General features: G+C 49.7%; 1 protein-coding gene across 1 annotated transcript; it reads right to left on the bottom strand.

The window, feature by feature from the left end:
- Window positions 1-2,656: 2,656 nt before the first annotated feature.
- Window positions 2,657-10,244, bottom strand: GUCA1B (guanylate cyclase activator 1B). The gene is made up of 4 exons (XM_046639274.1): window positions 10,038-10,244; window positions 4,922-5,071; window positions 3,458-3,578; window positions 2,657-2,784 (listed from the first exon to the last, which is right to left on the bottom strand). The coding sequence occupies exons 1-4, from the start codon at window positions 10,242-10,244 to the stop codon at window positions 2,657-2,659; spliced, it is 606 nt and encodes a 201-aa protein (XP_046495230.1).
- Between the last annotated feature and the right edge of the window lie 2,513 nt (window positions 10,245-12,757).

Genomic DNA, 12,757 nt, shown 5'->3' with positions numbered 1-12,757 from the left:
TCACAGAGGTGACCCTTGACTTTGAACAAGAAAGAGGAGTTGGGGTTGCCCGTGGAGAAGAAGGTGAGGTGCGGGGGAGGTTGGAGGTGCATTCTGTGTGATTATGTGTGTGCATGTGGGGGGCTGTGTCATGTGGGGAGGGGCTTTCCTACGTCTAAATTGGGGATATCTCTTAGGATTTAAATTTTACCAAATTTGAAACAATAAGGGGCCACATGTCCATTTTTAGGGAGCACTCCTAGGCCCCCAGTAATAAAGAAAAAAAACCTTCAAGATGTTCACAAGGCTTCTAAGGAGACAAGGATGGCATTTGGTGGACAGTATAGATCTGAATCGTGACTGAATGACCGGTCACGGGGTGGGGGGGGTGTGTGTGTACGCGTGCATGTGCGTGCATCCAGACACTCTGGAAGGGTCTGCTCAGTTTGATGTTGACCAGAAAAGAAGGAGGGGCGGCACTAGAGAAAGTCCTCATTCATCCAGGGAAATCCGTATTTATTCAGAAGTAACTGCACCACACCCTCACCTTCCCTGCTGGCTCCTCGGCGGCGCATAGTGCTACGTAGTTCCCACGGGTCTGCGACTCTGCTCAGGGCAAGTGAGCTGACCATCCCTGGTCTCACCTAGATCTCTCTTGCCGCACTGACACCTGACAACGGTTGAGACGTGGGGAAGTCTGTTACAGGTTGGCCCCATCCCCATGCTTTGCCCACCTCAACTTTAGGAATACGGGTCTCGGACCATAGGGAGAGACATAGGCTGGAGCAGTTTTGCCCATTTTTACAAAGATGCTCTTTCTTCTGGGCTTTGTCTTCACTGCCGCTGGGTGTGGGGGAGGGGCAGGGAGTAAATAAAAGTCCAGGGGTGGTAGGGAGAACACGAGGTGAGAGGGAGTGAAGCTCCAGGTTGCTGAGAGCCCCACTGGGGGGAGGAGAGGACGTGTTTTGCTCACACCTCTTGGACCACCCCAGACTGGGAAGTCAGCCAGGGCCTGAGCACAGACGTGGAGGGAAGGTGGGGGTCAACGCCAGGGGCAGCCTGGAAAAAAAGGGAGTTGACATTTCTGCTCCTTCTCTTGATGGCTGCCTCCTGAGAAATCCTGCAGGTCTGAGTTGGGAGGGTATTTGGATAGAATTAGGGCCTTTCTACAACCTCGTTCACGCACCCCCTTCATGACTCGGGGCATATCTGTGTCCTACCTGGATTACTATTATTTTTTAATCAACTTATTTTTACCTAAAATTTACTTCTAAAGGAAACTTTATGACAATATCATACCTATGAAATCGCAGGCTCAATAGGTTAGTTTTATTTTTTGTATTTCAACATAAAAACGTATCTATTCGAATGAGTTCCTAGGCTGAATTCCTCAGGCCCCCTTCAACCAGAGTGGCTCCCTTTTCATCAAGTTTCTGTATTGGGATTGCATACAGAATTTGCATAACAAAAGTAATTCCACACATGGGCTGGCCCAGTGGCATAGTGGTTAAGTTTGCACACTCTGCTTCAGCAGCCCGGGGTTTGAGGGTTTGGAACCCCGGGCACGGACGTATGCACCACTCATCAAGCCATGCCGCGGCAGGGCCCCACATAAAAAACAGAGGAAGATTGGCACAGATGTTAGCTCAGGGCCAATCTTCCTCACCAAAAATAATAATAATAATAATTCCACATCTAAAAAAAGAATAATCTGAAAACTGCTCATCTAGTCCAACCTGCTCACCCTGCAGCTGAGAAAACTGAGGTTAGGGAAGAGAAATGGCTGTCTCGGGTCACAAAGCAGTTGGAGGCCACGCCTGGCCTAGAACCTGGGTCAGCAGGCCCCCAATTCTCCCCAGAGGTGGACAGAGGTTTCTCCATCCTTTAAGGAGACACATTTGGCTTGTGGCTGGGCATCGAGGAAGGTCCATGCTGGGGGTAGTGGTTGAAGAGGTGAGTGTGGGGGATGAGGGTTAGGGAGGTGGAGAGGAGGTTTTTTGGAGGGAGGTTGGCCGCAGGGACTGGGGAAACAGGACCAGGGCAGAGCTGACCCCTCCAAGGGCAGGAAGACCACAGCCTTACTTACTGCAGTTTCCCCGTGTTGACAGCCCTGGTGAGGACAACTTGGGGAGGAGCAGGCAAGAGTCCTCCCGTGAACACTCCTCAGGATCCTGGGGGGATGTCATTACTGTCCTCCCCCAACTCCTCCCTTTTCTTTAGTCTCCACACCTTCCAGCCCCTGCCTGCTCCCCTTTGCCTCACACCCCGTAAGAGTGGGCGTTCTCGCTGCTAATTTGGGCTGTGGGACCCCACCCTTCAGTTTGCCCCTGCTTCCAACTGAGAACCACCCAGGAATTTGAGGGAGCCCCGCAACTACCCAGCCAAGGTATCATCCTCCCGGGAGCAGCCAAAAGGGGAGAGTAACCCAGTTCCCTTCACCACCCCAGTAAATCCTCCCAAATGGGCTGTGTCCTGTCGGCCACTTCACACCGACAGCCTCTTCCCCTCTCCACTCAGCCCCACCGCCCTGCACAGGGGCTGCCAGGAAGTCCAAGCAAGGATAAGTGGGCACAAGCCGGCCGAGCCAGGGACCCTGCCATGACTCTGGAAACCCGCTGGGCCTGGAGTCTTGGTGGGACCTATGTACTCCCACAGGGCTCCCAGGGTCCCACACCCTTCAGAACATAGCGCTTTTCCGCCTCTGCTGAGAGATCCAGCCACTGGGATTCACATCCAGCTGCAGCATCTTCATCACCCACTTGTCACGACGGGCACCCTCAATGAACTCGTTCAGAGACAGCTGGCCTGAGCAAGGGGCAGGAGAGACGGTCACACAGGAGAATGAAGAGCCGGCAGGCACAGGGCCTAAGTTTGGGGCCTGTCAAATCTCTGATTCTCCAGGAGTCTCCTGGAACCTTCAAGGGTTTCTTTAAGGGACTTCCCTTGCAAATGAACTTAAGCTTTACTTTTGCCCATGGTACCTTCAAAATGTTCTTGGGGAGTCTTCTGGGTGTGTTCCCAGCCAGCGCCCTCCCTGCACAGCCTTGGGCTGGGGCACCGAGCTACAGGGAGCAGAGCCCAAGTAGCCTTAATGGAAGCCCACCCTATGCCCAGCTCTTAACTACAATACCCCGTGCATTCCTTTCAACCATTATTCTCCCCGTTTTGCACATGAGGAAACTGAGGCCAGGCTGAGAGGTTAAACGTACCATCCTGGTCTGCCTGCCTGACTCCAAAGCTCCTATTCCTTCGCTACACTTGCCTGGCCTCCGTCAGCACCTCCGGTGGGAGTTTTAATCACTCTTACAAACATCACGTGCTGGTGACACCCTTTGTTATTTCACGTAATCTTCTCCACACCCAGCTCACAGATGAGGACCAGTTGTCGGGAAGTGGAGGGCCTTCCCCAAGGTCACATGGCCAGAAAGTGAGGGTGCTACGGAGTGGGTGCCCCCCCCCCCATCTCTGCCCCTGTTACCGTCTCCGTTCTCATCCACCAGAAGGAAGATCCTATCCACGACTTCCTCGGGCGTGAGCAGCTGGCTTTGCTGCTCGGCCTCCATCTCCACCCTGCAGGCTTTCTTCAGCTTGTAAATCGCCTGCGGGAGGAAACCCAGACGCACTGACAGATACTGCCCCACACCCGGGACCTGTGCCCCCAGCGCTACCCCCCAGGCAGTGCAGCTGAGGACCACGGGACCCAGATCCAAATCAAAACTGACCCGTCCTCAGGTTGTTCTCTCAGGGTCCCAGTGGCCTAGTTCCAACCAAGGAGTCCCCGCCCTCATGTGCCACCCACCCCATTGCCATTGGCATTTCCACTGTGAGTATCAGAGCCAGAACCTCAAATCTCCGCTGCGGGATGTGTACGGCACCGTGATGGTCTAAACTCCACTTTATGGAGGAAGAAATGGAGATTCCGAAAAGAGAATTTAGTATACTTATGGATGAGTGTCTTTGTGTGTGAACTAGGATGAGGGAGACCCGGGCGTTTGCACTGGAGGGGAAGGAACAGGTCTCTTCTTTGCCCTGTTTCCTCTCCCGATGAGGCAATGTTGGTGAAGTGAAATGGGGATGAGACAGACAAATGTGAGGCTTATCCTGAGCTCCCAGACTGGGTGATCTCTGAGCACAGAGGCCTGTCTTGTCCATCCCTCACTGCCCAGCACAGTGCCTGGCACTGCCGGTGTCCGGGAGCCTCAGGGCTTACAGCCCCAGCACCTCCTGCGTGGATGAACTTGGGCAAACTACAGACCCTCCGTGAGGCGGTTTCCTCGTCTGTAAGATGAGCTAACAACACCCTCGCAGTGCAGTAACAGGCTCACCCTGTTCACGTGACGGAGTCCGTGTTAGTGGAGGGAATTTCATTGCCCCCTTGATCATTCTTCCTATCAGTTTTCAAAGAAACAGCTTTTCGTTTTGTTGGCTTTTCTCCTCTTGTGCATTTCTTTTCTATTTCATTGATTTCTGCTCTTTCTTATTTCCTTTCTCTACTCTCTTTGGGTTTACTTTACTCTTCTTTTTCCTAATTTCTTGAGATGACTTCTTAGATCATTGATTTTCAGACTCTTGTATATCCTAATATATAAATTTTAAGGCTATATATGTCTCTGCAAGCCTACCTTTAGCTGCATTCCTTGAGTTTTATGTTTGCATTATTGTTCAGTTCAAACTACTTGTGTGTGTGTGTGTATGTGTGTGATATTATTTCTTTGATTTATGGAGTATTTAGAAGTATATTGCCTAATTTCCAAACAGATAGGGACTTTTCAGTTATCTTTTTGTAATTGATTTCTAGTTTAATTCCACTGTGGTAAGAGAACATGCTCTGACTGATTCCAATGCGCCTCCCCCAATCCCAGGCCTGGGGCCCCCACTCCAGTGGCCACAGCCCAGCAGTGCCCAGGGGCCCAGGGGCCTGACCCCACGGTCAGACGCTGACCTCCACAATGTCGAGGAGCTCCAGGCGGTCGATGCAGCCATTTCGGTCCTTGTCGTAGATCTTGAATGTCCACTTCAGCTTGTGCTCCAGGGTGCCCCTCAGCACGAGGTTCAGGGCTGCCACATACTCCAGGAAGTCGATGGTGTTGTCCTGCATTGGAGAGGGAGCTGTGAGGCCCCCTCCCGCCCGTCGCCCCACCTCCCCAAAGCGCAGGTGTGAGCCCTGTTCTGGGCCACCCACCCCTACAAGCTCAGGACTTTGCCTCTTCCTTGCAATCCGTGTGGCCTCTGCATCTTTGCTCGTGGCATTCTCCACCCCAGATCCTTTCCCAGTCTCCGTGATCACCCAATCTACCCAGCCTTCAAGGGTCCCCTCCTCCAGGAAGCCTTCCTTTTCAGACCACTTCAGCCACATTGATCTCTCTCTCCCCCCCTCATCTAACATTCATAGCACCTACTGTCTATTCTACACAGTTTGGGACTTACTCTGTCACTTAACTTTCATAAGTACATCTCATTCTCTAGCCCCTGGAGAAAAGAGAGGGTTTACATTGCCTTTGTGTCTCTTCCATACCTGGCAGAGTGCCCCTTATGCTCAGAGTCGAGGTCTCATAAATATTTATGAATCAATGAATAAATGATTGACTTAGACTGAATTTGAGACTAAGGTAGTTTGGAAGGAGATTAGAGAGCAGTGCTCACATTGATGATTTCCTTTGCACTTCATTCACTCTGGGCCTGAGGAAGGTGGGCAGGCAGTGGCTCCAGCCCCTGCTCCCCTCTAGGCCCAGGTGGACATGACCCTGAAGGAGAGGCCTGTGCCCCCACTCCCACCCCAACCCAGGAAGAATCGGGGGAGACAGAGCTCAGGTGCTCACTGGCCAGAGGAAGGAGGGGGGCACAGTCCACTTCTGAAGTAACTCTGACCAGGAACCTGAGCCTTCCTCAAACAGAAATGTGACAGCAACAATCATTCCATAAGTAATAAGTTAGAAGTAGGGGGAGACCAGGCTTTCACTCCAGATGAGTTTGAGGTGAGAGGCGGGTAGTGGTGGCCGCAGTGGGTCGGTGGGGCCAGGGCCTCAGGCGGAGCTTTATGGGGTGTTCCCACTTAGCGGAGCTCTCATATTCCAGGGTGGGGAGCTCAGCTCTCTAAACCAAAATCTCAGTCATCAGCTCCCCAGGAGGGTCTGTCACTCACTTGACAGTGTAATCAGAAATGACATCACTGGCCCAGAGCACCTCTGTCTCACCGGGCCAGGCCACTCAGAACCCCCAGCCCCAGATCAAGGGGTGCCTGGATGAGCAAGGTGTGAGCAACAGGACAACGCAGCAGAAAACCAGGGAAATAGCAAGAAGCCTAAGGAGAAACCCAGAAGAAAACAAAACGGGCCTGATCAACACCTGAAGTGTTTTATTCAACGTCTTTTATATAATTCCTTCTGGTCCTCCACACCTCCCACCGTGCATTTACCTAATTGAGGTCAGACTGTAGCTACAGTTTTATTTCCTGGATTTTTACTTTAAAATGTCCCATGTCTCTAAAATGATTTAAAATCCTACCTTTTATTTTTTTGAGGGGTACTGAGCGGTCCCTCTTATCGACCATGGTTTTAATATTTTGTGTTACACAATGAACGTCTTTGTGCACATATATTTTTTTCTTGAATCTCTGATAATTTCTTTAGGGTGGATTCTTAGTAGTGGTTGTTCTTTAAAAGGCTGTTTTCATTAGTAGTTATTATTTATTAAGTTTACTAAAAATCGATCTTACGTTTCTTTTTCAATAAGAATTGGGTATGGAAATGTCATACATCATCTCCCTAAGATCTGTTATCCACATTTTATTTATCAGGAAACTGAGACTCAGAGGTTGAATAAGTTTCCCAAGGAATTGCCACCAGCAAGTGGCAGAGCCTTTCAAGCTACACATCTTCTCCAGTTTATCAAGCTGAAGAACTTTCTTACCCCACTCAAGGTCTATTACTGTCTAAAAAATGAGTCTGGTATCTAGCACCCAGAGGAGAAAAGCAAAAAACCCAAGACCACTGCCAAAGGCCTACTCTCCAGATCTCTAGATTCCCCCACATTCTTTGTCTAGAGACTTCTGTTCTCACAACATCCTCTCTCGACATGATTCAGTCTCCACAATGACCCGTTGCTGACATGAGCCACGTTGTAGAGTGGCCTTTCCTGTCAGGTGAGCTCACCTGTGAGATTACACCAAACCCCAGGACCACGTCTGGGAAACTTCCAGCTGAGACTAATCTCATCCTCCGTGCACGGGCCTCATCAGCTTCAATTACCCACAGAGGCCCAAGATGACGGAAATGCCTGTCTACCCAAGAGTAGGAGCAGAAGTGACAGGCGTGTGATCTGCTCTCTGGGATTATCTGCCCCGTTTCTCCCTGAATTGGCTGCATTTCGACACCAGCCCTGACCCCAATGTATGTTACATAAGGATCCCAAATGACATTTGGTCTTCATCCTCCCTTTCCTTCCATTCCAGTGCATCACAGGGCAACTGCCAGAGAGGAGTGTTGAAGGGAGAGCAGCGGAGACCAGGAGCTCCTCCCTCCCTGCCTCCACCACACCCCTGTCTCCATCACCCCAGATTTGGACACGTGAGCCAGACCTATATGAGCTCTTTTGATTTTATTTGCCCCAGAAATCTCAGACCAATTGCCCAGAAATGAGACTTGTTTATGTAAAGATGGTGCCAAAGTGGGAAGTGGAGTCTGGTGTGAGTTGGGAGACAGAGGCTAAGTGGGAAGAGAAAAGGAAAGGCTCAGACCCTGACAGAGGAACTTAACACACCTTCTAGGAAAGCTCTTCCTTACAGTGGAATGCCAACTGGTAGATAAAGAAGGGATGGTGGAGTTGGAAAGTTGTCAATGAATGCCAAACCTAGTAGATGAAAATTTGATGAGCAACAGGATGTTTACTTAGTCTCAAAGTATCTTCCCATAAGATACTTGCTAATTACAAAGGAAAAAATAGTGACTTTGCAGTGGAGAAACCTGGCAGACACCACCGTAACCAAATGATGGAAGTTAACCACCCTAGTAATAAGACAAACCAACCCCATGTGCCCCCTGAAATGATGCACCGAGAAGGACACATGACTTCTGCAGCATTTCTGCCAGAAGTGTAACACCTGATCTAATCACGAGGCAACACTGGACAAACCCAGATAACTGCCCTGCGATCTTTGACAATGTCAGGGTCAAATAAGACAAAGAAAAGAAGAGGTTAAAGTTTCCAAATTAAAGACTAAGGAGACAGGACAAGTAAATGCAATGCATGATCAGACCAAAAAAAAAAAAAAAACGCTATGGAGGACATTTTAAGGACGAATTGACCAAATTTGAATATGGATTGTTGATTAGATAATAGAATTGTATCAGTGTTAAATCTCTTGATTTTGATAATTGTATTAGGTTATTTAAGAAGATATCCTTATTCTTTGGAAAAACACACTGAAATATTTAGGCAGAAAGGCTGTGATGTCTCCAACTTTCTTCTAAAAAACATATATGGAGAGAGAGAGAGAGAACGGTAAAGCAAATGAGGCAAAATGTAAACAATTGGATAAGTTGTACATGGGAGTTACTTGTCCTATTTGTGCAAGTTTGTATAAATTTGAAATCCTATCAAAATAAAAGTTATAAATAAAGAAAAAAGCAATTGATGAATATTATATGCTAACTGTAAGAAGAGATGCGGTATTGGGGGTAGAGTTATATTATGCCCAGGGGCTTAATAATCCCTTTTGGATCTTGAATTGTCATTGTACTGAATTTTCAGATGGGGGAGATTGATATATTTATGAAAGTCATCATATATGGCCTGTTTTTTTTTCTGTAAATCATTTTCTCTCTTTAAACAAACAAACTGCCTTCTAGGCAGTTGCACTTGCCTGGGAGTCAGGATCCCTGAGTTCGTGACCTTGGGCAAGTTAATTCACTTCCTTTTGCCCCAGTTTTCCCATCATTTAATTTGAAATAACAAACTCTGCCTGCCCCCTCACAGGGCTGCTGTGACTCAGAGGAGGCTGAGGAGAGGGGGAGCTTTGGAAAGTTTGAGGCTCACTCTGAGCCTCGGGAGGGGGTACAGAGTTCATCTCCAAGGAGGTTCCTGTTGCATTGAAGACGTTGACCCCCACTCCTGTGCCCCGACAGGTGCTGAGGAGATGTGTGCTGACTGGTACCAGGGACCAGGTCACACCCAAAGAGGCATTCCCAGTGGTTCAGCCTGGAAAATGAAGTTCTCCATACAGAGAAGTGGGGTACTGAGGCTTTCTCCAGATTGACTATCTAGATCCAACCCACCCGCTCAATTTTGAGGGCTGAAATACGTATCTGAAGCAACCCTAATGGTTTAAAGGATTGCAGAGGAACTGGAAGGGAAGACCTTAAATAATGAAGGGGTTTCAATTTTTACATTCAATTTCCAGGTGTATTGACAAAATGTATTCTCTTCTCAGCCGCTGGTGTCACTGGAAGGCTTAAAGAAACCCCGTGGTTGAATGAGTTCATGGAATCTTCCATGACTTGAAGAGTTGGAAGAGCTTTTGCAATAATCCACCCAACCGCCCAGTCAGTGCAGGAGGCTCCTCCAGCTTTCTTGGCGGGAAGGCCTGGTTGGAAGACCAATTTGAAGGACCCCAACAAGGGGGAGCTCACGGTCTACGCCACGATAGCTCATTCCATGTGGGACAGCTCTTTAGCTCCTAAACGTTAGAGTGACAGCGGCTCTGGTGGGTGTGGAAAACCAGGTTCCTGGGCTGCAGAGCCCTGGTCAAAAATACCGAAAGAAAGGACTGGACTGTGCACTTCAGCTCTCAGGAAGAGGAGAGACGGAGAGTCAGATGAGAGGAGAGAGTTGGAGAGGAGGGAAGAGAAGATGGGAAGGGACAGACAAGGGAGAGAGAGAGAGAAGAGTTTTGGAGAAAGAGCGAGACAGAAAAGGTGAGGGGAATGGAGAGAAAAGAAGAGTGGAGAGGAGGAGCAGGAGGGTTGGGGAACAGTGGCTCCCTCAGAGGACGCTCCTTTAGCTCAAGGAGGAGAAATGGGCCAGTTGGACTGGCTGCCGGTCCTCCCTTCAAGGCGCCTTACCCCGTTCTTGTCGAAGGCTCGGAACATGCCCTCTACATACTGGGTGGCCTCCTCATCGCCCGCGACCTTGAAGAAACGCTTAAACTCGTGCATGAAGAGTGTGCCGCTGGGGCACTCCACCACGAACTTCTTGTACCACTCCTGGAGCTCCGCCACGTCCATCTCGCTGGCCGCCTCCACCTCCTCCCAGCTGAACTGCTGCCCCATCCTGGTCCCCGCTCACGTCAGGGAGCAAGGCTCTCTGTCTCCTCCTGGGCTTCTGCTGATTGATTCCTTAGGCCAGGGCCCTCTTCCTCCCCTTCCTTTGCTCAGCCAGTCTTTTCATCATCTCCTGGGCAACTGAACATGATGGACAGTGTAGGCAGCAGGTGGCAAGGGGGGGCGGGACCAGGCCAGCTAAGCTGCCCTAAGATCATTAGAAGACATCCCTGGAAGGTCTGACCTCCAGCCTGCTAAGCTCCCCCAGCCTCATGCCTCCCTTTAGTCTTGTCATTCACTCAACTAAGCCACCCTGGCAGGTTCTGAAAAGGAAGAAGGGGAAGAAACTGAGAGGTGGGCAGAGGGAGGGTTGAGTGAAGGCGATTTGGGAAGACAGGCTGAGACCCTCCCCTCTCACACATGCTCCCTGTCCCTTTAGTTGGGCACCTCACTGCTCCAGAGGCCCTTCTTGGACACGCAGGAGACTCTGAGGTTGAGAGAGGAAGAAAGGCCAACTCCTTACTCATAAAATAGAATCTGCTCGTGATCTGGGGCTCGCTCCTCCACATGATCCAGCAGCAGGATCCACAATGTGAGGGGCTCTGGGTGAACAGCTCTGTCCCCAAGCTAACTCAGTCCCCAGCACAGTATCTTTAGCTCCATTAAGATCACACCCTTGAGTCTTGGAAGTTTTCCATTTTCCAATTTAAAGCACAAATGCTTCCCTCCAGCACCCTTCACCCAAGACCAAGAGGCAGGGCTCTCCCCACTTTCCCTCCAAAGGATGAACATGTGAGAAGGATCTGGGAACAGGGCTTAAAATATCTCTGAAGGCCCTTTTTTTTTTTAAAATATTTTATTTTTTTTCCCTTTTTCTCCCCAAAGCCCCCCGGTACGTAGTTGTATATTCTTTGTTGTGAGTCCTTCTAGTTGTGGCATGTGGGACCCTGCCTCAGCGTGGTTTGATGAACAGTGCCATGTCCGCACCCAGGATTCGAACCAACGAAACACTGGGCCGCCTGCAGCGGAGTGCACGAACTTAACCACTCGGCCACGGGGCCAGCCCCCCTGAAGGCTCTTACTTTATAGTAAAGGTTCATGTAAATTTGTTTTTGAATCAGTTATATATTCATGCTTATTTTAATGTAGTATAAAAATGACACCTCCAAGAAACCAGAAGGCCTGAAGCACTGATTTTTCTAGAAGATTTTAGGGGCAGTCACTCCAGTGCATTTTGTAATCTCAGGGGCAACACTCCAGTCTCCCACTGGACGTTTATCCCTGAGCTGTTTGTGCATCTCGAGGCCTGATGCCCTCTCTCACCGCTCCCTGTCTCCAAACATCCTTAATCTCTCAGAGTTTGTCTCACTTCTTGCCATTCCTGAAGTAGGACCCCACTTCCTCTGTCATCCTTTCAAGAACTGATGGATTTTTCTGCCACATCCCACATCTCTCAGGGTTTGGAGAGTACAGCTGGTCTCCTCCTTGCTTTTAATTGTTGCCTCCACTTTTTCTCTTTTCTCCCTCAAAAATTCCGGTCCCTTCGAAGCCATGGCCACAGCTACCTGCCATGGACCCTCCTTGTTGCCATCATTCACTAGTGACTTCACCATTTGTCTCAAAGTGTCAGCTCAGTGACTTCTACATCTAGATGGATAGCCAGTCCATCCCACACTCTGGCCTCAAAAGTTCTTGATCTTCTTGGTCCCAAAGAGCTTTTCTTCCATCCCACCTTGGCCTCCCATTCACCTGTGGTCCCTGGACCAGCAGCTGCAGTATCTGGAAGTATGTTAGAAATGCAAGTTCTCAGGCCCACCTCTCCTACTGAATCAGGAACTTTGTGGGTGGGCCCAGAAACCTGTGTTTGAACAAGCCCTCCAGTGCCTCCAATGCACACAAAGTTTGGGAGCCTCTACCGTAGGGCTTGCTACCAAGCATTTCTGCACCACTTCTGAAACATTCAGACATTGCCATCACCTCTCTGTCCAGCTCACTTACTTTAACACCTTTGCTCCAACAACTCACTAGCCTTCCTGAGACGTGCAACCTGTTGATCTCATTTCCTAACATGTGTCATCTCGCTCATATCCTCGCTTCCCTCCTTCTCCTTATCCATGGCCCAGCACTCTTGCCATTTCCTTGCCCTTGGTGCCCCTCTCTCCCTCTAACTTACTCACTTGGCAAAACCTGACCCTGGCTACAGCTATCCACTAACTATGTGCTAACACCTCACCTGCACCCAGGAGGCTGTACACGGTTGGAGAAAGTCATCAAATCATACTGGCTGCACCCACTTCAAACAATGCCAGACAATCGCACTACATTCTCTTCCCTGTGGATTCCCTCTCCCCCTCCGAGGGGACTATTCCACAGCTCTCCCTGCCCTCAAAGCTTCCACTCACTCCCATGTTCAGCTGATGACCTTGTCACATACTTCACCTCACAAAGAAAGCGACGCATCAACCTCCTCATCTTCCCACCAGAGACCCTTCTCTGCCCTTCACCCACGTGCTCCGCCCCTC

The sequence above is a fragment of the Equus quagga genome, chromosome 15 (assembly GCF_021613505.1).
Source record: "Equus quagga isolate Etosha38 chromosome 15, UCLA_HA_Equagga_1.0, whole genome shotgun sequence".
Taxonomy (NCBI): domain Eukaryota; kingdom Metazoa; phylum Chordata; class Mammalia; order Perissodactyla; family Equidae; genus Equus; species Equus quagga.
The sequence above is the reverse complement of the archived record's forward strand: the minus strand, read 5'-3'. Positions and strand labels throughout refer to the sequence as shown.

What these genes read in the sequence shown, in the direction of transcription:
- GUCA1B (XM_046639274.1), bottom strand. Translation starts at nt 10,244, where the DNA reads ATGGGGCAGCAGTTCAGCTGGGAGGAGGTGGAGGCGGCCAGCGAGATG. An exon ending in AGCTCCTCGACATTGTGGAG is followed by an intron (nt 3,579 to 4,921) that starts GTCAGCGTCTGA and finishes TTCCTCCCGCAG; the next exon opens with GCGATTTACAAGCTGAAGAA. An exon ending in GGTGGATGAGAACGGAGACG is followed by an intron (nt 2,785 to 3,457) that starts GTAACAGGGGCA and finishes CCCCTTGCTCAG; the next exon opens with GCCAGCTGTCTCTGAACGAG.